The following is a 26,219-nucleotide window of genomic DNA, read 5'->3' on the forward strand; positions in this document are numbered from 1 at the left end:
GGCTTGTCTCTGCGGGGGGCTCTCCGGTGTGTTGTGCCCCCCCCCTCCCCCCCGGCAGCGTGCGCTCCGGGCAGGGTGCGGAGGGGCAGCGGGCGCCCCTCGCTGCCTGCGCTCTGCCTCCGCTGGGCTTCTGGGGCCCTCCCTTCCCTGAGGTCACCGCTGCCGGGTGGCGCTGGCTGCGCTTCCAGCCCGGCCTCCGAGGGGAGAGCCCGCGGGGGCGGCCCGGCCGGCAGCCGCCTTGTCCGGAGTCGCAACCGGCGGCTGCAGCAGCAGCAGCAGCGGCGCAGCCACCTGAACCCTCCTCCCGCCCGCGGGAAGGCGGGAGGCAGCGCCGCTGCCCGGGGCCGGCCAGCCGGACCCCAGCGAGCGGGAAGGGTGGGCAGCGCAGGAACCCAGCGCCCGCCCAGAGCCGCGGCAGCTGCTCGGCCACTTCAGCCCCCGCTTTCTCCCAGCGGCTGCCAGAGGCAAACCCCGGCGGGAGGGGTCCGGGCTGCAGAGGGGCCGGTCCCCGCTTTGCCCGCCCGCCCGGGGCTCGCTGTGTGTCTCAGGGGGACAAAGGCGGCTGCACTTCCCGAGGAGTCCGAGAGCCAGGGAGGCAGAGGCGGCCGCGGCAGACGGGGCTGGTGCTTGGCACCCGGAGGCCAGCAGCCCAGTAATGTCAACATGTAAGTTTCGTCTCCCCCCCTGCGCTTTCCACTTGGGGCCGGGAGTGGGTTTCCCGTGCCGAGCCGGGCGGTAACGAGTGACTCTCTCCAGCTGCTAGGGGCACAATAAACCGGTTCGTCTTTGGTCTGTGCTTTGGTGCATGGAAAGAGATTCATGCCAGACAGCCCGCAGTCGTCCCCCCCCCCACCGCCCAGGCGAGTGATGAAGCTCAGGTTTATTTTGTGCAGAAAGGTAATGCTAGAAGAATGGGCAAAGCGTTCTGTCTGCTCACACTCCCTGGCCAGTAGAGGGATGTGCCAAGGGTATGTTCTGTCGGCTCCAGAGAATAACGATTTAAATCTACATGTATTTACAATCGGCTTGAAGACAGAAGTTACTCTTGCATCTTTCGCCGCTTCCCGGGGAGTACTGCACAAGGCACCGCATTCTTAATGCCCTTCGCGTGTGCGGCAGTGTTGGTGGCTGTGTGTGAACGCTCTGTGGAGCCAAAAGTTCAACTCTTTGAAAGCAGAGTTCAGATATGAGAAACAGGTACTGTTTCTAGTCAGCAGGGTAGCGTGCCAAAAGCAGGAAGGAACAGAGGGAAGGAGGAGGGTCAGGCAGAATACAATTTTAAGTCTCACTCCGCGCTGTTCCCCACAGTCTCCTGCTGGAGAGGGATTGCTAGATTCCTTCAACCTTTTGGAGGGAGAGAAAGGGCACCTTCACAAAGAGTTCCTAGACGCTATCTTTGATAATCTAGCCGGTCCAGGGATTTGCCCTTTGGTATTGTACTGAATCTTGGGCGGATTCCCAAATTCTCTTTGCCTTTACTGATACACACAAAGGAGCTGTCGGAATCGGAGCTTCTCCAGCACATTCGCACCTGGTGAAACCGAGCCTATGGTTGGAACTGAATGAAAGCAACAATCTACGCTCAAAGGAGTAGATTGCTTTTACAGCACAAGGTAAAGTAAAGCAAAAAGAATTTATGCCTAAAGAACAAACGTTGCACTAATACTAAGCGTTAGTAATGTGCGGCATTTAGAAAATTCCTTTTGCAGGGAAATCCAAGGACCAAGAACGTCTCTGATACAAATGCTACGTTTGAAATTAAAATGTACATGTTTAACAATCTTTGCCTCAGTGGAGAAAGATGGAGGTATTTTTTCAAGTCAGATATTAAGCTGGCTCGAAGGACGATTGTATATGGGGAGAGTAGGCAGCACTCTACAAAACGAAAGTTTTAAATGGCATTGTCTGAAGTTAGCAACTGACAATTAAAAATAAGGCATTCGAATTGAAATATACTCTTTTGTTAGTATGCAGGATCTAAAACGCTAAATGGTTGTCTCTCACTTGTTGCATTAAAACTCCATAGTGATTACATCATAATAGACTTTTGTTTCATAACTTAAATGAGATATTTTGAAATTGATGGTATCTCTCTTTTTAAATTTCAAACCGTCAGCAGCATTTTTTCTTAATAGTTTCACACATGTAAAAAAGATCAAAGAAACTCCAGTCAATCTGCCTTGGGCAGAATTCACATCCCACTCTGGAGAACTCTGACCAGGTTTTGAACAGGGTCTATTGGGTATGCAGATATTTCCAGCATGTTCTCTAGATGGGTATTAATGCATGAACTAACGGTTATTGGATTGTTTAGGAGGAGTAAGTCTTTTCCTCCAAAGCTGTGGGCTTCCAAAAATATGTTGATATTTCTTTAGCTGGATATTGTATTTACAGTGAGGGACTTGGTAGTTAGATTTCGCAAGACTAGCCCGAAATTGGTCTTGAACCATGTCAAATTACCATTCCATTTATGATTTAAATAAATTACATTACGATTTTGCTCTTCCAGAATGAATTGTGAATACACCCGTTGTCTCCTGCATCATAGAGATAGAAGTACAGTAGCTATGGGTTGCATAGAGTTGGTAGTCAGAGTGCTCAACTGGCTATGTCACAGAAGTATCTAAAATTGTCATTTCATAGAAAATTCAGTAATGCTTTTGTTAGCCTTTGTAGGACTGTATTTATTATTCTTCAAAGCATTTACATGTGCAGTGGGATAACTGATAATTGTTAACATGTGTATAAAAGGAGAACTATAGTAGGATTACATCGAACTATAATGGGATTAATGATAGTTGCCAACTACAGTACATTGGGCCAAATTCTGCTTTAGCTACATGCCTGAGACCCCCCTATGGATTTCTTTGGGGTCACTTGCATGTAACTAGATGAGGACAGAATTGGGCTCACTGTTCTGAATTTTGTCTAAACTTTAAAGCGAGTGCGAGAAAGACATCAGCTTGAGCCAAAGAGCCATGTTCACAGCTGCAATGAATCTGGTTGTTATAGGCAGAAATAATTTGCAGCTTTACTCCTCTGAACAGACATGTCATTCTTGTTACGGTTTACAGTATTTACTTAATCCCTGGAGGATTTTATTATATTACTATCCTAATATTCTTGTCTCTCCATTAGTTATGAATGTTAAAGAACAGAATACAGCCCTTCTTGCTCTCTAAGATATGTCTCCAATCTGAAAATATTTGTTCACTAATTTGCTTGTTGACTTATTTGCTATTTAGGTTCAATTTTAGATTTTAATACCCATTAATAATCAATATAATTAATATTAAAATATATAATATTTGCATTAAATAGACGTTAGTAGTTAGCACCTTTTATAGAACTTTTAATTTTTAAAGCTCTTTGTAAATATTTATTGCTTAATGTTAATATTTGCCTTCAGTTCCCTTACTCCATTCCAGAATAGCCTGGTAGTTGGAGACGTCACATTGTGAAAGTATCTGAGACAGCAGTTTCTTCTGTACTTTAATCTGCACTGCTGCTGCTGCTTCTTTCATATAGCAAGAGAGTTAGCAACATTCAGATAAACAAGTCCAAATTAGTGAGCCATTGGATAGCTTTGGGAGTGGCTCCATGTAAGCTGAGATGCCACAAGCAGGCACTGATTTACATTGTGGTCCAAAGTTTCTGACTGGTGTCTACATTGTGAGTTGTCCTTCATCTTCCAAACATGTAAGAGATGTCCGCATCTGCCATGCAATGCTGTCAAATAATTTGATGTGAGCCATTGTTTTCAGTGTAGGTTGAAGCCTGGAAGTTCTTTTGTGGGGTTGGCAATGAGGGGTTTGTTTGAGATATTAGCATTATCCCAGAATTCTTTCCAGTATGCCTCAGGACTGAATGAAAAGGCTTTAAAAGCTATATAGCCCAATCCCCAAACGGCTTTGTAGTTTTCAGAAGGTTCTGGTAATCCTCATGAATTGGTAAATTCAGGTTGGCCATAGTTTGATTGTGTCAGAGAGGGCAACCATTGAATAAGTGTTGATTTTGATGTTCCAGGTATGATTCTCATTGCAGCATTAAACTGCACCACCAGAAATTTGACACATGAGCTATCTGCCCAGACTGGTGCACAATATTCAGCAGTCAAGTGTACCAATGCTAGAGTCCTTGTTCGAAGTGTGTGCTTACTAGCACCCCATGTTGCGCCCACAAGTTTTTAGACAAGGCTAGTCCTTTCTTTTACCTTGTTCTTTATTTTTTCCAGATGGGCTTTAAATCTCAAGTTTCTATCCAAGTACTTTGGATAGGGCTCATTTCAGATCTGCTGATTTCAAAAGGTGACATGAAGTCCTTCCTTGGCAGCTTTGTTGTTTAGGTGAAAGACTATTACTGATGTTTTGGAAGAACTGGTTCAGAGCTTCCAGTATTGAAATTATTCTGCCATTACCATAAGGACAAAGGAGAGGGTGTTGCCGATGGTGGTGAGGTCTTTGCCTGGTACCACAAGAGCAATGTTGTTAGCATAAATGAGCTTATACAAAATTGTGTCAGGTAAGTTATTAATGCAGATTTTGAACAGTAAGGGAGTCAACATTAATCCTGGAGGTAGACCATCATTGAGGATGAGTGTTTTGCTGATCTGCCCATTCAAAAGGACACTTTATCTTTGGTTGCTCCACACTGAGTTGCATAATGCTATGGCACTTGATGATCCTTGATGCCTTGAGCAATAGCCCACATCTCCATACCGTATCATAGGCAGTGGTTAAGTCTATCAGTGCCGTGTTGATTTTTTAAATTCTGCTGGACGGCAGCCCCAATATGACTAATAATGGCAAGAACCTGGTCAAAGCAACTTTATCCCTATCTGAAGCCAAACTATTCCTTGGTCAGGGTGGCCTCAAAGGCAGGGGTGAATGGGCTTGTTGATCTCTCTACATTAACTTGCAAATTGTGGAGAGGAGTGATAATGGGTGACAGCTGGTGGCATCACTTGGTGTTTTCTTGTTTGAGGAGAGCAGTGACTATTGCTTCATGCCAGCTTTTCAAGATCTTCCCTGCTGCATGTACAACAGTAAATAGGTCATGCTTGTCCCTTTGGCCCCAAATTCTTGAGGAATTAAGAAAAAATGTCTTCTGTATCAGGTTTTCCACTTCTAGTGGCCATGATTTCTTGTTTATTGTTTATTTCTTGTATTGCCTATGGTGATGATAATGGTAAAGTGGAGGGGCTTTGTCTGAGGTTTAGAAAGCACTCTTTCTGAGTCAGTGTTGCCAGTGGTAAGTCTTCCAGTTACTGAGAAGATGTGAGGTGACAACACTGCTGTCAGTACTAGTTGAGCTGCACGAATTGAGTCCACGAGGAACCTACACTTGTGTGAAAAGTGGTGTTAGCTGTGTCTTGCCTCAAGGTAGAGTTTCATGGATTCAAATCCTGGTTTTGGCAAGCTGTCGTGCAAGGTCTCCAGTGTAAACAAGGGATCTTCTCACTAATTATGTTCAGTACTCTGCCAAAGGCCTTGCTTTGTAACATGTATCTTCGGGAGTCCTGTCCAAATTAAACAGTCTGATTCATGGGATTCATTCGGTGAGTGGAGGTATTATGATGGCAAAGTCCAGGAGCATAGTACCTTGCAGTCTTGTTCTCTGTACAGTTTTCTTTGCTTGGGTTTGATGAGTCCTTCTTTCTTGTCATCTGAGGCAGGCATTGGCAGTAAAGAAATTGTTTTATCCCTTCATGATAGAGAAGGTAAGTGGAAGAAGTAGGTGTCACAGCTCAGGGCAACAGCACCTGTATTTCCCCCTCTGGTCCAGGAAGGACCCAATCTAGGCTCTCAGTTCCTCAGCCGTCCCCTCTTTTGGTTGCTGACCTGCCTCTCTTTCCCTCCTGACCAGGGTGTTTTTCCAGGCTGCACAGTTGCCTACCTACACTGTGATATTCCCAGTAAGCCAGACTGCCTAAACAGCCCATAATCTGCACTTTGCTTTCTCTCCAGAGGTTATGAACAGCTGTAATTGCCCGCAGTTACGACTTACCATGCAGCTCTTCATACACAAGAACAGTTATTCTTAAAAGTGAAAACATTACACAGAAAATATTAAAAACAATAAAAGAACCTACAGGCATGCTAATAAGCTTACCAGAGATCATCCCCAGCTCCCACAGGGCTCTGGTAGGATTCAGTCCTTCAAAACCAATCAACTGTTTTTTCTGTGATTACAAGTTCATAACAGGCTCAGCTCAGAACTAGCACCCCCATGAATAGGTCAGTCTTTCACTTATACAGCTTGGGCCTTTGATGCTGAGACTCCAGGAACAGGTAATCAGCAGATAATGGTCCTTTTCTCAGGGCATAGCTTCCAAAGGGTGGTTTTTTGCATAACCAGAGGTTGTGAATTTGCATTCTTCTCCCTTTAGAGATTCCCCAAGCAAACCACTTGAAACTGTCCCAAAAGTCCATTCTCATCTGGCGCAATGTTCAGTACAGTGCTTTGAAGTTTGTAACAATTCCCAGGGTTCACATCACATATTCCCCTAGAACGGTTACATACAATCCCAGCCCACAATAATATATGTCCATTGTATGATATGAAAAGGTTTTCAAAGATAGTTAAACTTAATGCAATAAGGTTTTTCGAGGATATTGCTGGAAATTGCCATGTCTGTCACAGCAGATGTCCTGATTTATTTATTTATTTATTTGTGGGGAGGAGAATTGGGTGTATTTTTACCTGACGGGTGTAATTGTCTAGCCCACTGGTTCTCAACCGGCAGCTCAAGTGCCACTTGTGGTCCAATCAGAACACAGCTGCAGCCCATGTGACATCTTCAGGGCCATACAGGTAGTATATATTGTGTGGATGAGGTCCACATAACACATAGGAAACTGCATATGTGGCTCACAATGGTAAATGAAAACTACTGGTCTAGCCCTTTCCCTTGTGAAGAAAAGTTCTCTGTTCATTCCTTTCAGTCTTGTTTTTGGTGCTGATTGTAAATTTTAGCCCACATTCTGTTGTTACTTATCTGTGTTCCTCGCATTTTTCTTGATTTAAGCTTTTGACAGGGCTGAGGATTGGTAGCCAGATTGTAAACTAGCACAGTGAGGCTCTGGCTTCTAGGCACTACCACAGTACAAAACAAAAAAAAAATAATAATAATAATAAATATTAAGTCTTATAGAATCACTTTAGTTTGGTAAGTTTTGTGGGAAGCAGAACCATACGAGACTTTTTAGAAGTAGGAAATCAGGAGAGACAACGTAATCCAGTGGATTTAGCACAGAACTAAGCACTACAAACTCTTGAGTTGTACTCCGTTTGCTGTGCGGTCTTTAGCAAGTCACAATGTCTGTTTCTCAACTTCTCCATCTATGAAACGTGTATACCTAGTTCACAGAGATCTCAAGAGGGTTAATGGGTGTACAGCACTTAAGATATACAGATATGATGGAGACAAAAACAGGTTTCTTTTAAGTCCAGCAGAATTGTTGTGATTGTTTGACAGCCTGGTAATGCTAGGCTACGTCTGCTCAGAAATTCAACCGGATAGCTCTGTGAGTTCTACTGGTACTAATGAGAGCCCTGGGTTACACTGACCTGCCGATTCGGCGGCAGTGGACGGGAGTTATGCAAGCTACGCGTAGCTTGCATAACTCCCGTTGACTGCTGTGCTTCCCTTCTGCGCGGAGTCTTCACTGCACTCTGCGATCCAGCGCTACACTACTTGAGGGAGTGGTTTTACTCAGTTGACTTCCTGATCGATTGAGCGAGTCTACACTGACCGCTCAATTGATCCAGAAAGATCGAACTGGCAGCGGCGACTTTGCCGCCGTCAGTATAGACACACCCAGAGTCCTGTGCATCACACTAAAAGTTTACTCCATCAGTGACTGCCATTAAAAATTCAACATCCTTGTACAAACAGCAGAATCTTCCTGTATTTGAAATAGAAGATATCCTAGTACAAACACCACTGCAGATTGGCAAATGTTGAGTTTTTAATTGCACCATTGTATATATGGTTTGCTTTGCCATCTCAACAGGATAGCTTCTGACCAACAGCAACTTTCTAGGGAACTATTTAGGATATCTGTAGATTTATGAACATTTATTTTTTGCATACTGTACAGCTCCCAAAGCCTTGGCATTCTGTTGTCTGAGAAGCTAACAAGGATTTATGGGCCACTGAGTTGGAGGACAATATTTCTATTGTCTAGTAATCTGCTTATTCTGCTGTGTCTGGCTTCATCAAAGAGATTCTTGTATTTCAGAGCCCTGAATGTTCTGTGCTTATCTTTAAAACTTGTTAAGTTTAATTTTTCCATATCTCAGAAAAATAAATCAGCTTCAAGTTAATAATTTAACAACATTTTCAATAAAGAACTGGACCTTTTTGCAGTCAGATACTTACGTTAGAAACACCAATTAGGTTTTCCTACAATCCAGTCACAACAACTGATCTCATGAAATGTTATTTACCTGGGTCTGTAGCGTGTGCTCCAGGAGATTGATTTGAAGAACTATTACTTTTAAACTTGCAATATTAGTTGTTTCTCTGCTGTTGATTATTTTAAGATGCTGTACTCATCTAGGCTTGGTGGTGTTAAAAGGTTTTTCTTTAAGAAGCTAGAAAAGCCATTAGTGGATAGGATTTTAAATATGCCACGAGCTTTCACTAGCAGTTTTAAAGCAATATATGTGGAGTGGGGAAAGAAAAAAAAAAGCCAATCTTTTATGACATATGGGTGAACTGCCTGCATTTTTCACTCATTCACCTCCCTCACATTCACAGCCTGACAAATGGAATTAAAGTTCATCCAAAATGTCTTTGGATTTGTGTGTGTTGATGGTTTTTTCATTTCTATTAGTTCTGTGTTCTTGCCAGTCCTGTTTCCTCTCTCCCCCCAATATAACTGAACAATTTCTTACTAGAAAAAGGCCAATTATAAGCTTTTGGTACAGAATAGAATGGGAATGGGGTTGGTCAATATAATATGTGAGCTGTGTTTCACTATTTCTTCTTTGCTGTTGCTTGTTACCATGTTGTTGCATAAAAAGAGAAAACAATATAATAGGTTACAATTGATTTTGGATCCATGGTTATGTCTCCATAGTTAATGTTGGGACTAGGTTCCATTATAAGCCTTATTTCTTGTTTCTCCACCTTCCACACACCATAATTTTATTTAGGAACACTTTGGTTTGGCCCAAAAATTGTCATACACTTTAAAGGCAAAGGAATACAAATAGAATTGACAAACTGGTTTTGTATTTATTGCATTAAATAGCAAGAATCTAATTCATTTCAGTGAGAGTCTGATTGGGCCCCTCGACACTGACAGACAGAAAATACTATCTTTTAAGTTAAGCTTTCTTATTACTGTACAATATGTAAACAGAGGAATATTACAGCTATAAAAACCTTAAGACTGAAAAGTGTAGGAAAGACCAGTGTAACTCCCTTCCTTTCCTGGGTTACTTGGAAGCAGGCAACACTCACCGGTGAGCAAGGGCGCCTGAGGTTGCTGGCAACAAAGGAGATCCTGAGTATCCCAGTAATGATGTAGGATAGGTAGGAATCCTCTATCCACCACTCTGCTGCAGTCCCTTTACTTCTAAAGGAATTTAAAATTGGCAGTGCCACCACCTGGCTGGCCCCTACACACGCTCAATAGCGGGCCTTGGGAGCTTCCAGGACTAAACCTAGTTTAATAATTATAATAATCTGAGACGCAGGTCTAACTCAACAATTGCAATTATGCAAACAAAACATCCAATATACTTAAATTAGAGTTAACACACCTTTACTTAAGAAATTAAAGAAAGATGGCATAACAGACTGAAATTAAACATCACTATAATTTTAAATCCACAGGGGCAGTTGAATAAATCAATTAATAAAAATAGTATACAGTAACAAATTAAACTTGTCTAGCTGGCATTTACATTGCCACTATTTACCCCACCTCCAGAGTGTGCGTTCCCCTAGAGATTTAGAGGCCTAACCCCTTGCTTGCGTGGGAGCGCTTGAAGATCTGAAGGAGACAGCCCTCTGTTGGTTCAGTGTATATCAGTTCAGCCAACATATCAAGCTGAAGATTTGGAGTTAGCCCAACCAAATGTCAGCAGTCCTGGCCCTGCTTGAAGGGACTCTCTCTCTGCCTCTTCTCAGGCCCAGTCAAAGTCTCTCTGCTGTGCCCCTTCCTTTACAAGCCCTGCCCTAAACAACGAAGGGGAGGGGGGGCACACTCACACCACCTTCACTGCAGGCCCACCTCAGTCAGCTCCAGGCTCAGTCCCTGCCCTGGCTTGGGCAATGCCACCAACCTCCAAAACTCCCTGCTCGATCAAAACTCCAGCAGACTCTCAGCAGCAGCTTTGGGATTCCGGCAGCAGCAGCTCTGGGACTCCAGCAGCAGGTAGCAGCAGCTTCGAGACCCTGGCAGCAAGCAGTAGCGGCAGCAGTCAGCCAGCAGCTTCCATCCTCTGCTTCACTCCTCCCCAGCATCAAAATGGAGTTCCCCACATGCTTTTCTCTGATTCCCTGGAAGAGGAAGAGTCTCTCTCCTTTTCCCACAAGGCATCATGGGAGTTTTAGTCTCCCAGGATCTTCCCAACTGTAAAACTCCCAATTAAGTTCCGAGGCCCCTGAAGTACAGGGTGCCTACACCAGTTATGGGAAGATAGGTAAATATTCTTCATATTGTCTGTATTCCAAAAAGAACCTTAACTCCACCCATATTCCTGTCCAGTCTCAATATATAGATTCATTTCCCTCTTATATTCATCCACCCTGTATATTTTGAATATTGGCTACAAACTCTCATAAACAACTACTCACCTAACTGGTCTACAGATCCAACCACAATCTATCTTCTGGCTTGCCTGCCTGTTATAGATTAGAGATGTGAACTCCTTGTCTTTTATCATCCATATAAAGACCAGAGACAATGCTCTTTTAAAGCAAGACTTTTGGGAACTCCGTAATTTTCAGCTGCTGGTGTAATAATAACAATATCTTAATTATTACTTTTTTTTTCAGTAAGTTTTGGCTTGTTGAAGAATTTCCTAAGATGTTACTTTCTTGTTTCACAGGATGTCTCATGTGAGTGATATGTGGCGCTATCACTGGAGACGGAAGCTGCAGTACTTTCTGTATTTATTTACTACCTACATTATATGTGTGCAGGACTCAGGTAAGTTAGCAAACTATTATCTCTTTCCAATAAAAGGATCATGGGCCCAATTCTGATGAGTAAGAGCTATTCTTATGTATGGCTTTATTTTCACAGTTTAATATTTTGATTACATTGCTCCACTGTAATTTGATAGTTTGATTTATGTTTTAAGAAGTTGCCAATGTTCAGTTTAGCTTCTTTTTGAAATAGTATTTCATTCACCCATCCCTGCCACTTCTTTTTCTTCAGCTCCTTGTACACCTTGGCTTTGAGTTATTTGCTTGACCCTTTCTTCTGATTTTGCTTTCTAAGTTCTTGCATCTCTTTTGACTTTCACATTCATTTCTGCTTCCTCTATTGTAAGAATAAGGTGTGATACTTAATTATTTTTCCAAATTTGAGGGTGGGCGCAGTGCTTAATTTGTAATGAAAGAGGTGCCGGGTGCTCAAGCCACTTTTTTACTTTCATAACTGATGTGGCAAGCCCCGAAGTGCCAGGGCTCAGCCGTAGCACAAATTAAGCAGTGTGTGTGTGTGTGTGTGTGTGTGTGTGTGTGTGTAATGTAGTGACTCTTCACATCACAAATAAATTTATCTTAAATTGTAAATGAAAGGTGGTGATGATTAACCTTAAAATATTTTGTGCACATTTCATGCAATTTGAATGATAGAAAAATTGCTTCAAAAATCCATCTGACCATAGAATTATCATATACTGCACAGAGTGTTTAATTAAAAACTCAGTATTTGCCAGTCTGTGGAAACTGGTAAGCACAGAACTTTGTAATATCTTGAGATTTTTGTCTGTAAACTGATGACCTAGAGATTTGATTTACCTAATGGCTTTTCCTGATCACCAGTGCAGAAAGGATTTTAGGATTTCCAGCTGCTTTGCTGGAAAAACCTCTGCAGTTTCCTGGACAGTTCTTGAGCATAAGAAAACTTTGGAGCAGATATTGGCATGCGAATTCCATATCAAATGGGCAATTTTCCAGTTACTGACTTCCCACTGGAAAGACCATATTAAATCTGAAAACAGGGTGGAATATATAGAGATATGATCTGGGCTTTTTTAAACAGAAAAAGGACGGTTGCTTTGCAGTTTCATCAGAGATTGTGTATTTGTTAAACAGCCCAATCTGCACATTAATAATTCCAACTGCACAACAGTTTAAGTTATCTACCTTTTAAACCTAGATAAAATATTATAGACCAAAGTCTACATTTGGGGCCAGATTTTCTGCTGTGCTTAAGGGTGCTCAGCACAAGTGGGGTGTGCAAAAGTCCTATTTATGTTTCTGTTTTGTTTTGTGTCTCGTGGGTTTTTGGCTAAAAAGAAAACCTGGACTCAAATTATGTGTCAATCCTTTTATTGCTATTGGAATGTGTATGGGCAGGAGTTCTCTATTGTATGATTCAGTTCAATAATGGAACATCAGATCATCAGACATTTTACATATCATAGTGATGAGTGCACAGTAAATGCATAAATAGAAAGATAGGATAGGCCAGGAATATCCAGTTTCAATACACAGATATGTTTGCTGTTCAGCAATGAAGTAGGTCACAAGCAGACTTTGTTGTTAACACTCTGTTGAAATGAAAACAAGACATTTACCTCTCCAGTGATGTCATTTCAGTGGATCTGTCTTCAGACCCTTGGGTTTTCAATGTTAATACTGTCCTTGCAACTTGCAGGTGTGTGTTTCATCTTGCCAGGCTATAAACTAGAGCTGCAATATGCTGACTTTCCACCCATGTCTTTGTACTTTTTACTAGAAGTTTTATTGTGTGAGGTATACTAAGCAGACAATTCCAGCCCTTTTAATGCATTACAGATTATCTTTGCCATGTGTTTTTGTTTTCACTAAAGATGTATATCAGTTTGGCTTTGGACACACATGGTATCCAGAATGTTAATGTCAGTTTAAATATTACTGAAGTGAAGGCAGTAGAATAAATGCCATAAAATCTGACGTTCAGCCAGCTTCACTAGTGATCTGTGACCTCAGAAAACTATTGATTGTTTTGTACTTTGGTTGGCGCAGGTTAGCTATGTGGAAGGATGATAATAATAATCAGATGACCTTCTCATGGATTATCTATAGGGCTGATGGTCAAGGCAAAAAAAATGTCGAAGTAATAATTTTACAATGGAAGATCTGCTTGAGTAAGGATGCAGGATCAGGCCTGTTTTCAATTTCAAGGCAGGAATAAAGTCGTCAGAAAACCTAAAATAGTAACATATTTGTCTCTAAATAGAATGTTTGTTCGGAGTTTTCTGTGATGTGTCGGCAGCTCTTTAAGGTGAACAGCTCCATTTTATGAACTTAAATGAAAAAATACTGAAAGACAGGTGTAATAGCTGAGTGAATTACCCAAATATAGACCTGCTCAAAAGCCCATTGAAGTTAGTGGAAACACTCCCAAAGATTCATAGTTATATAGCCAGAAGGTACCTCCATGATCATCTCGTCAGGCCTCCTATCTAACATAGGCTATAAGGACTTCCCTGAATTAATTCCTGTTTAAATTAGGGCATGTCTTTTAGAAAAATGTGCTATTTTGATTTACACTGTGCTTTGGATCAGATCCTGGAAGACTATGGGACAAATCCACAGCTGTTGTAAATTGTCTTAGCTAATTGACTTTTCATGGTGCTATGGCGATTTACACCAGCTGAGGATCTGTATTTATCAACGGGGTGAGAAATAGTGTATCTTTTGCCCGTGTAAGGCTGCCAGCTCGAGATATACAAATAGGTCAATATTTTTTCTGTAATTTTGGCAACTGTCCCATTGGTTAACTTACAGTGCTCTTAAAAATCAATTAAAAAACCAAAACAAAACAAAAAAGAACTCATTCAAGGTTAAGGAAGTTACACTTTCCACTTCTTTTAAGTGTAGAAATGCACATGGAATATCATCCCCAATAGTCTTAATTCTGTTCTGTCCTGTTCTATCCTATGGGCCTGTTGTATCTTGTATGTAGGAGAGTGCTGTTATGGGAAAGATTGTGTCCTAGTGGATAGGACACTGGTTGGGGACCCAGGAAACCTGGGTTCTATTCTTGGCTCTTCCATTAGACTGCTGGGTAGCTGTGAGGAAGTTGTGTCCTCTCTCTATGCCTCAGTTTCCCCACCGGTAAAAATGAGACTAATGATCATTAGCTACCTTATAAAATGCTTTGAGATCTTCTGATGGAAAAATATTATGAAGGAGCTTGGTGTTGTGATGATGATAGAGTTTTTAATAAGGATGGCTTAAATCCATCCCATTTATGTAGCTGAGGGACTCTGGATTCCTTGTACAATATGTCAACAATTTGCAAGTATGTTCCCCTGAAGGTTGGCATAAAATCGATCTAAATTTTGGTTCAGCATTTAGGAAATTGGCAGATTCAGATATAGCAGCTACATGGGTATGATGTATCTGACAGTATGACAATGTTCTTTGCAATAGAACCCCTATATGCATTTGGGAAATTATACTGAATGATTGGCTTAAGTAAGGGCACTTTTAGCAAAGAGTTGTAAAAGTCTGTTTTTTTACAGTAACCTCATATCTTAAATAAGGCAGGAGTAGTTTGATATAGTGAAGTAAAAACATTGGGGTTTCATTGCCTCAGAAGTGTATAATTAACCTTTGAACCAGAGTCGAGTTAGATCACTTCTCAGTTTTCGTAGTTGCAGATGCACAGAAAGATGTGTGTTGTTTTAGGATAGGACTGCTTCCTGATTTTGATTTCTCTGTGGATTGTAATACAGAAACAGAACTAAGGTTGTTTAGGTGACCTTAACTGTATGTTTCTAACTGCATATTTGCTTTCCAATTTATTGTTTTAAGTATAAAATCACTTCATTTAATTTCCAGCTTTTCTATTGTTTGCCTTTTGAGGAACTTGCAACATTCTTTCAAGAATTTTTCTTTCTTTAAGTAAATGCTATAAATCTACAACCTTAACTACATCTTAACCATTTTTAATTTTATGCAGGATGTGGAAAAGATATTTTAAAAATAAACATCTGTAGAAGGCAACTATATTTACAGTAGTTCCATGCTATCCTACTCCTGCTACCATGGAACTGCTGTGATTGCAGCTGATATCACAGCCAGTATACACCCTGTGGTAGGGTCTGATCTGAAGCCCTTTAATGTCAGTGGCCATCTTTCCATGGACTTCAGTGGGCCCATAGGACTGGTTGAAGGGAGAAGAGTAAAAGTGTGTCATGTAATGTTGCAGGTCGTGCTGTTCACTGGGCGTTGGAGTGTAGGGAACCATACTCCTTTTTCCAGTGGCTACTTAAAAATATTTATTATTTGCTTGTATTCTTCAAGGGAAGGGGCCAGAGGAGAGAGGACATCTGGAAGGTCTTCCCTTCCGTATAACTTTAATAGAAGGCAGTGGAGGGTCAGGAACTGGATGTACATGAACTTGGGGCCAGGACAGGGGATCAGAGGGGTTATCCACCTGTAGAAGAGCTCAGGGGTGCTGGAGTAATTTTTATAGTGGGGGTGCTCAGAGCCATTGAACCAAACTGTAAACCCCGTATATAATGGAAATCGCTTCAATCCAGGGAGTGCAGCAGCATCCCCTGCATCTCTAGTTCCAGCAGCTCTGAGAGAGCCAGGTGTTGGTTTGGGATGTGACCCTATCCCCATACAAAGAATACAGGAGCCAGGTCTGTGGTATCTGTGGAAGGGGGTGAGTGCAACTAAAGGAGGGTTTAGGGTGCCCACTTATATCAGGATGTGAGGTAAGTCTGGAGTTAAGTATTTGCCCACCATGAACAGGAGCCTGGTGAGAGCCAGTTTGGAGGAGAGGGAACAAGGCAGAAAGCATGCTAGGACAGTGTGCATTAGCAGGGAAAGCTAGTACCGTGCCCCTACTGTGAAAATTGATTCAGCTTTATCTCTAACATGCCTTTCTTGCCTACACAAATCAGGAAGTGTGTATTTACAACTGTTCTCAACCAGCCTATTCCAGACAAGGGCCAAAGATCTTATAGTTGAGTGAGTGGTGAAATAACTAAAAGCAGAGTTGCTTATCTTTCTCTCTCCTGCCATGTGTTCAGTAAGGACTGAAGTGCCAAGATACTATTCAGATCAGTCAGCATAATTCTACATATATGGCTGCGAGGCAGGGAATGATTTTATAACTTTATTACTAATATGTTGTGAAAGTTTTCTCACGGCATCACTGGGGTGGGGATATGTGTGTATGTGTTGGGTGGATGTTGTGTAGAAGTGGAAGTGACGTTTCTTTGACTCATACACAGACTTCTGAATACTCAGAAAGTTAGGAAACCTAAAGAAGTTTTAGTTAAACTATCTGCTTTCTTGTTAGCTAGAGAAAGGATATTTAATTTCTCAACTTCCTTACATACACATACGCATGCAAGTGTATGTTTGGAAGTTAATACCTTAGATAGTTTAAACCCAAATTCTATCTAATACTCCTGAAACAGTTTCATTTATTCCCTTTTCCTGTTAATTTCCCTCCACGTTTTAATGTAGTCCAAAGCAATATCAAAATAAGCACTTTATGCTGTATTTGTTTAATGTCCAAATTTCTGTTGGTTTGGGGTAGGCATTGAGATTTACATCTTTTGTTGAAAACTCTGAGTTGCCTCTTTTAGACACCCCTGCCTTGGCTAGCTAATTAGTGTGAAAGTAAATCACAGCTGGGATGATTTGTGTAGGAAGCAGCCTCTTATTATCTCCGTTTATTTAATTTTTTTAAACAATACATTTTTGATAGAACTGATTATCTCCCTTGAAGTGTTTTGAACTTGTTCTATTAACTATGAAAATATCACCTTAAAAGCTTGGTGGGTTTTTCCACCTCTGACGTGCAACTGTAGTTAGAAGGTAGAATGCAGCCAAAGGCCACTGAAAATTCTGAGCTGAAGAGGAATTGGCAACACCTGGTCTATGCTTTCTGCTAATTCTTTTGTTCCACCATAGTTACAAAAATGGACTGTTCTATAAATAAACCTACGGATGAAAGCATCAGTCAGGAAGGGTAGTAATATTTTTAAAGCACCTGCTGAAGAGTATACCCTTGAATAAAGATCATCTGCTTATTCCATCCAATATGGTTTGTGGAAACTGTACTTTATATACGATATATTGTTTGCTCACAGTAGCACAGCCAAGAAAAGAACCGAAGTCTCTTCACTCACAATCCAGTCCAATAGGTCATACTGCCTCTCATAAAAGTTATGTTGTAAAAAGGTTCACAAGTTGCTATATTCCTCAACTGTTCCCTTAGTAGGATGAATGGCTTTCATTTTAGTATGTCCCGCATCAATCTTTTAGAATTCTACTTTCCTCTACTATGAATTATTGACATCGGAAATATTGGACCAGATAGCAGAGATTTTAGTTGAGAATAGGACAATTCCTCAAGTAAGAACTGATATGTACATACATCTAGCAACTTTGCCAAATTCATATTCATGCACATATCTTAAAATGATATGAGTAATGGATGGATAATTAAAATGGTTGATGTCATGTGCCTGCCACTATTTTAATAACAGTGGTGCCATTAAAGAGTCAATATCTGTCAATAAATGTCAGGCCCCAATCTTGCAGGCACTTACTCATATGCCTTATAGTACTCACATGAATAGTTCCATAGGATGTTGAATCTGATTACATGTTGGGATTGCTCTGGTGATTAAAGATACACATGTGCATGTTCACTGGGTCAGAGGCTCATATATCACTATCTGGTGACAAATGCTGACTTTATAATGTCAGTGTTTAATCATAGTTACACATCAAGATATCTGAGATAGCACAGATTTTCCTTTATAAAAACTACATGGACTTTGCTAAAAATAAAAGACTTTTATTTTACCAAACATTGAAACAAGCAGAGTAAAAGAATTTTAACAACTGCTGAAAAAATAGGAAATACGTCACATTACTTATTCAGATTTTAGGATTTTGTATAAATACACCTGAATAAATAAGAAGTCACATTTACTATTCCTCTGGCTGCTGCTCCATCAGTATTTCCTCCATTCCTCACATCTGAGAGAAAAAATAAAGCTGGTTAGGCATGGGCTGTAAAAATTTTCCACACAGTTAAGTAGAAATATCTACACAGCACAAAAATAAATTACAAAGAAAAACTATACCCCCTTAACATGACATAGTGAACAATAGCCCCTAACTCCCCATCATTGCTTGTGAACCACCCCATTGCCCCAAGTTCAGCTACAAAAGTAGCATCTATAGTAGGGTAGAGGAGAGAAGTGGCTGGATGACTCTACCCTCACCTTAATGATTGAGTCCTCGTAAGTTTTTGCCACAAGAATCCAAGTCTCCCAGGGAATAAAAAATTATATCTAGCAATGACAACCCAGTAAAATGTATAATGAATAATTATAGTAAGTCAAAATCTAGAAGTCCTGAGTTTCAGAAATGTGCTGAGCACCCCACAATAATGTTTAAGTAACAGGGTTCAAGTCATGCCGGAACTCTCCAAAATGCCTTTCCAGCACTTTTTTTGTGGAGTCAGAATGATGTTCTAGTACTTATGGTACTAGTACGGGAAGTGTGGTCTGGCGCTTCTTTGTTTATGACTCAAGTACTGCTAAGCAACCTAGGGTCTTTACAGATCTTACTCAAGACTGGTGTCCCTTGCTGAGCCTCATCCTGCATCATGGCATTACAGAGTGATCTGAGAGTTTCCCATTGCATCTTTGTTCTTTTACATCATCAGGTGCATTATGAAGAGAATACTTCCACCTGCTATTGGCCTGATACAATGCACCCCAATTTGTAGTCAGTGTCTGATGAAACATAAGGACAGAAATGAATCAAACTCCTCTTCCCCTCAAAAAATAACACCAAGCATGAATTTGTGGCAACTTTAGTAACAGACAAGATCATTTTTAGCAAAGGAAATAATCACACAGAATTTGCCCTTTCTTGTAGTATTTTTTCCTGTCTTTCATTTTGGATTTTGTCCCAGTGTCTCTCATATTTGGACCTTCACAGTTTAAGAGGTACTTTCATAGTTGTTTTCAGTTATTAGGAAACAATTTTCGTTTACTTGTTGCTAATTATTCTCAAGAGTTCCCCTACTGCAATCTTGTCCTCACCACTTCCTATTTCCTAAGTTTCCTTTTATGTAAGTTCCACATATTTCCACTAGCTTCTCAATTACGTGTTGAATTGTTGACTGCATGATACTCGAAACTGTATGGCATTTTTAAAAAGTCATTTTAGGCAATAGAGGACCTCACAGTGGTAACTCAGTTGTTTGTTTAATATTCCAAAGCTACTGGAATAATATTTTATAGTTAAAATTTAAAATGTTTTCTATTTCATGGGTACTATAGACTTATTTTATTTTTACTATGAACATATCCCTAAAATGTTTTTGTGTAGTTACACAAACATATAAAGTAAATTTTTATCATTTTGCATGTTATTTTTAGTCCCACCTAAATTTAGGTTTCAATCCTGAAAATACTTACTTCTGGGCATTCAGGTGCAGTCCCATTGTCTTCAGTAGGCCAGCTATTGGAAGCAAGTGCTACATCCAGTGGTAAATATTTGCAGGATTGGGCCCTTAAACAGCAAGAAAATTAGAAATGTGAAAAGACTTAATACAACTGGCCTGATTATTACGGGGTGCAATATGATCATAATTTTTCCAAATTCCAGATTTTTTCCATCATGAATACAGTTCAAGATGGGTGTCAGACAGGATACAGCAACTCCCCATCTTGAACAGAGTTTGTTTTGTTCAGATACATGATCTGGCTGCTTGCTGTTCTCCTAATTAATGGTGCAATGACAAACCCATTCTATCAAACTGAGGTCATCTTTTATCACAACTCTGTTATGAGGTGGAGAAAAAGACCTCATGGCTGAAGTTATCACAGAGGCATTTGTGGCAGGAGACATAGGCCTGAGTGGTTACTTTTTTTAGGTGGAGGGAGTGGAATGAGAGAGTGAGTGTGTTTCTCATTGTTTTTCTGGGATTTACAGGAAACAATTAGTAACTTCATTTGAATTTAAAATCTTTTAATACATTTTCTTCAGTGTCTACTTTTTCCAATTCCCCAGCATACTAGCACATTTCATACATGTGACAGAAGATTATGCCATCCAGGAACCATACCATAACCACATCACCTAAATGCTGCAATCACCACAGTGCCCCAAAGGGTATGGATATGGTTTTATGGAATAAAGTCTAAAAGAGCTGTTTCCCATGTTGGAATAGAGTTGTGTGTTCCCTAGGCATTGAGCAACTGATCCCAAAACATTGATTTGACTGTTTCTGTGGTTTTGACTTTGTAAAATATTGTTATTACTTAAAAAATCATAATATAAACTTGAAAAAAATAAAAGTAGGAAAAAGTGAGTGTTAACTGAAAGCAGAACTGGTTACAAAGAAAAGCGAGTTTTGTACTTCTTAATTTTGTTTGTGTGATACGAGTACTTGGAGGAACTGCATTTGCCGCAATGGCAATTTTTTCCCTATAAATATGTAAGCAAAATTTGATGGTAGAAAGTGATCTAGTTATGCAAGAGATGGTTTCCTGAACTATAAAAATCTAGACTTCCTTTTTTTTTTTTTTTTTTTTTTTTTTTTTGAGCTGTTAAAACCTGGCATGATATGATACTTGTTTCTTAGGGGACAGGTATGTTAACCTTATTATGGACAATATGCACCTGTTTAAATTTTGTCTCTGTTGGATAGATGAGATGTTTCTCCATTGCATTAGTCATTAATTAATTTTTTTTTTTGTAATGCTTTGTGGAGATGGAGGCCCCAAACCTGGGTTGCATCCAAGAATCCTCAGAACACCTCAGGAAGTGGGAGAGCAAATAAGAACAAAAGTGGTTTTAAGTAACCTGATTCTTAAGCTGCATAGCGACCACATGGTCTCTGGCATAAGTTAGAGCAACCACAACAGTGTAGCTCAAGCTTATGCCCAGCTGCCTTTGGCCTTCAAGGGGCTGTTCCAGTAGCCAGGGATCATCAGTGCATAAGGACATCCCTGCCATTTCCATCTTCCCCTGCCCATAACCAATGGCCAGGATAGGGAGTGGGATAGCAGGTATATGTCACCCAGGATTCATCCACATGAGTTGAGGGGAAGGAGAGACTAGCCACATAAACCGGTATAAAGCAACCATAGCAGAGACCAGGCCTTAAAACTATACACAAATTGGAAAGTTTATATTCTGTTCTGTCAATTACTGAATAACCCATAAAAGCAAATTGCAGTCAACTATATTCTCCCCCTCTTTGCTACAGGTATTTCAGTTAAAGTCGATAATTGTTTTCTGAATAACAACAGAAGCAGAATCAATAGCAGTAGAAGATGCTTCTTTTGTTTAGCTCTGTACTCATCTCACAAGTGGCATTTAATTAAAGTCAATATTAGAGGGTGACAGTGAAGCTCAAGAAAGCATCTCTGTATGTTCTGATATATAGATAGCATATATTTATGTATGTCTATAATATGTCTAGACATATATGTATACACACACACCCAATAGACCATAAAGCCATATTTTTCACATGAACATAATGTCAAGTGCTCCATAGACCCTTTTGCCAAAAAGCTAGTGACTGTTCCCTATAAACAGTTCATGTCTTCTCTGCTTAGCTGTTTTTTTTCACCTGATGCACACAGTATCAACTCCATAATGGAATCACTCCTCTCTCAGGCATCTCCTCTGGTGCTTCATCCTTCATTGACTCCATCCACTACAGAAGTGTTTGAAGCTGTTAAAGAATGTCTATAGAATCTCCAATGTTGAGTGACTGCTTGGCAATTTAATTCAAGTAATTATTAGCTTAGCTGAACTCCAGATGCTAAGGAAAGATTTCCTCTTTCTGTTATGTTTGGATGCCTAAATTCTCTCAGATTAGTATCTAGTAACAATGGAGTGTATCAAGTGATGGAAATGTCGCTGAGAAGAGTCTGTCCATATTTGTAAAATAACTTTCATTGAGATTGTTTTCAAAACACTTATATTTCCTCCATGATCTTACCAATTTTCCTGGTGCAGTCACTGCTCTGAATAATAATGAAAAACTATTTATTGTTAATTAAAGTCTGTTTAAAATGTTCAAATTTCCACGTTTTTTTATGAAAACAGAGAAAATCTTTTTGTAAAAATTGTCACTGAAACGCATTCTGCTTTTGACCAACTACAGAGGGTGTAAAAAAACCAAATTTCCACATTTTCCAATCAGGACACATCTTCTGTGGAAACTTCCACAATTTTTCCACCCCATTTTTCAATCAGTTCTAATGTTAATTTAGTTTTTGTGAATTCCTGGGAGGGCAAAGGAGGAGTTGATCTAGAACATTTTTCTAGAACAAATGGGGAAATGCGCCATGAAACAGAATAAGGGCAAATGTGCTCTTTGCTGCTTGGCATGCTCAGGAACAATCCAGTTCAGACAGACCTGTTTTAAACAACTGCCTTGCATAGGATTTTGTGAAGTAGGACATAAGAAGCTGCATGACGGATGTTCGTCAATACATATTCAAAGATTCTCACAATTTTTCTTCTAGTCAGTAGTTGACAAATGTCCCAGTTTTTTCTGAAACTTGCGTATTTTGAAAGGTATGAACGTCTTTACATGAGGGCGACTAAATGATAAGTTAGGGTCCTATCCAAGAAATATGCTAGTTAGTAGTTTTACCCATGTGATTAGTTTATTGAACTCAGGAGAGGAATGTTACTCACATGAATATATGTTTGCAGGATTTGGCCCATTCACTGCAAATGCATAATGGACATGGATACTTATGAAAGACAAGGTGGGTGAGGACCAACTTTTGAGCCACACAAAGCTCGACAGCTTGTCTCTCTCACCAACAAAAGTTGGTCCAATATTACCTCACCCACCTTGTCTCTCTAATATCCTGGGACCAACACAGCTACAACCCTGCAAACAATAGATAATTATGGGATGGTATTAAGAGTAATGATCTTGGATGGGTATTTTCTCTGAATGGTGGGTACCAGAAAAATTAATTTTAGGAATGTTGTATTTTTAATTTTTAGAAAACTCTGAGGCCCTGATCTTGCAAGGCATCTACCACCACTAACTTCATGAGGGTTGAAAGTGCTTGTCACCTCAAAGGCTCTGGCCAGGTCTACACGACAAACTTACAACGGTATAACTATGTCGCCGAGAGGTGTGAAAAATCCACACCCTGAGTGACGCAGTTATAGTGACCTAACCTCCGGTATGGACAGCACTATATTGACAGGAGGGCTTCTCTCGTCAACACAGCTACTGCCTCTCACAGAGGTGGGTTAACTGCACTGACAGGAGAAGGTCTTCTGTTGGCATTTTCACTGAAGCTCTATAGTGGCACAGCGGCACCAGTGCTGCTGCAGCATTTTAAGGGTAAACGTGTCCTCAGCCTCTGACTGAAAGAATATGTCCCTTAGAGATCAAATGGGAGTTTCAAAAGTGGTTACCATTCAACTTAACTCTGCTCCCTCTGAAGTGAATGGAAGGTTTACCATTGATTTCAATAGGAGTTAGACCAATATTGAGTGCTTTTTGAAAATCTCACTCCCCAAGATCCAATTAAAACCTATTTCTAGTTTACATCTTAGCCTAACAATGTTGTTATGTCAGGAGAAACCAAATCTATTTTCCTCCTCTTTGAAGGGTTTCATTTGTCTGCTACTACAGCATTGCTATTCAATGTTCAGGATGGAAAAGGCTTAGTGGAAGAAAGAAGAACTGCTGTGTACACCGCTTGGCAGTGATTATGTTTTAGCTTGTGGTTTTTGTATAGAGCTTACTATGATCTCACCCAGTAATGCTTGAAATGGAAGGGGATTTTGTAGTCTGCTTTTTGCCTCTATAATCATCATGTCGTATGATGACAATAAATTGATGCTAAAGGAATAACTTGACCCCCTGTTAAAGCCCCTCATGCACAAATCCCACTGGAGGCATTGATATTAAATGGCTTTTAGTCACCTTCACTCAGACTTAGTGCAGTCTTTCCTATAAATACTTGTACAATTTTGCCCTGATTTTCAGCAGCACCCAAGCTTCCCATGACTTAATTGGGAGCTGTGGGTACTCAGGCCTTCTTAAAATCAGGCCAATACTAAGAATACAGAACTGTTTTCATATTTGTATAATATGTATTTTCACCTAATTTGATCTGGCACTGTGCTAATTATCTGTGTTCTATCATCCTCCTTTAAATAAGCTTTAAAGAACCTGACTGGTCACTGTTCAATAATTGGCAGAGCCAATAAAGCAGTCAGTTGAATCTGAGCATCCATCCATGTTTCTACCTATTCATCCATGTATAATCTGGTTGTTTTAATCCTAACTCACAGAGAAAAGCTTCTTCACCCCTGTGAGCAAATTAGTTTGGATCACATTGGGATAAAAGATTTGTGGTGGGGGAGTCACAGTAATTTCACTATGCTGTGTTGGATCCTCATTATAGGACTGTACAGTCAGAGCCAAATTCTAATCTTAGATGTGTGGTGTGCAGCGCTTCTTATCTTAAGTAATCAGCTACTGCTTTTGTTCACATAAAGTACTGCAGAAACATCTTGCATCAGCAGGAAGCAAGGCATAGTATCAAAGAAAATAAAAATCTAATCTTTTAGCAATTTATACTATTTCTCATTAGACTTGTGATTTGTGTCCCATAAAAAACTTCACTTTTCGTTTCAGGAATCCTATCTCCAGGATAGGAAATAAACCTGCCACAATTTAACAACAAAAATAAGTTGAAATTGGAATCAGGCCAATGAAATTGAAATATATGAGGCCATATTTTTATTTTGGATAATATTTTATCCAGCCCTCTAGGAGACAAAGGGAACATAAATTACTTTGTATCTGTTGATGGAAATTAAAGTAAATGACAAATGGAATTGTTCATTCTTTTTTGACACTTAATTTGCCCTCTATAGTTTATAATATTTTTATTTCTTTATTTTAAATACAGTTCCTGTTTGCAGTCCAATTCATTATATCGATGTAATATTCTTAATAAAAATAAATTAATGTTATATTTTTAGGTGAGAGGTTGTACCTTGAAAATGAATAGATACATACCCAAATGTCAATGGGACCAGATTTTCAACCTATATGTTTATGAAGCAGCTAGTACTATGAGGCCCAAACTTGCTTGACCTCTTGGAGCTACTATAAGATAAATAAAGAGAGTCCTGTAGCACTTTAAAGACTAACAAATATAATTTCTGCAGGTATAAGCTTTCGTGGGCTGTAACCCACTTTGCCAGATGTAAGGAATAGAAATCACATAGGAGGTATATATATATACATATCCAAGGGTAAGGAACAACAATGGGGAAGGTAGATATAAGCAAAGTTCATGCAGTTTGAGTAGTTGAGGTCTATTCACAACCATTGATTAGGAGGTGAGAATGTGTGAACAGTGACAATTACTTCTTGTAATGAGATAACCATTCCAAGTCCCTATTTAGACCCAATTTGATTGTGTCAAGTTTGCAGTACTGATACGGCACTCCAGTACTGAGAGCTCTTTGGAGAGCGCCCCCGTCTGTCGGCACCATTCGCGGCAACGGAGGCAGTCCTTGTCATCCTCCACATTGGAGGCATTAGGAGGACGGTCCCCGGCATGGCACGGCACCCAGGACCGAGGATGGCCACAGCACCGCCGGTCTAGTGGCTCGGGGTACCACAGGGGGGACAGTCGTCAGGACAGCCGGCGCCCCCACAAGGCATCACAGCAGGTGGCACAGTCAGCCCTGATTTGGCCCCCAGGGACAACGGCCACAACAATGGCCTTATTGGGCCCCATGGGGCATCCAGATGGAACCGAGCCCCAATCCACCCTGTCAGCAGGGGTTCAGTCCATGCCCCCAGCACAGGAGAAGGCCCATAGACACTGCTCCTCGGACGAGGAGTCGGACCTCATGGAGGGACCCTCCATGGGTGCATCCCTTCGGCAGGCAGGGGAGCACCCGCAGGACACGCCTCGGCAGTCCTCTTCCTCCTCCCCGGATGAGGCAGTCTCCCGGGACCACATGGTGCCAC

General features: G+C 40.6%; 1 protein-coding gene across 1 annotated transcript in view; it reads left to right on the forward strand.

Annotated features, from left to right (window-relative positions):
* Positions 1-559: 559 nt before the first annotated feature.
* ADGRG6 (adhesion G protein-coupled receptor G6) overlaps positions 560-26,219 on the forward strand; it is a 155,327-nt gene continuing 129,667 nt past the window's right edge. Inside the window, exons 1-2 of the mRNA XM_067542342.1 lie at positions 560-665; positions 11,068-11,168. Of these exons, the coding sequence (XP_067398443.1) occupies positions 664-665; positions 11,068-11,168 (103 nt within the window). The 5' untranslated portion in view covers positions 560-663. The remainder of the gene's footprint in view (positions 666-11,067; positions 11,169-26,219) is intronic.

The sequence above is a fragment of the Emydura macquarii genome, unplaced genomic scaffold (assembly GCF_026122565.2).
Source record: "Emydura macquarii macquarii isolate MOO-44397 ecotype Brisbane River unplaced genomic scaffold, CSIRO-AGI_Emac_v2 contig_705, whole genome shotgun sequence".
NCBI classification, from domain to species: Eukaryota; Metazoa; Chordata; order Testudines; family Chelidae; genus Emydura; species Emydura macquarii.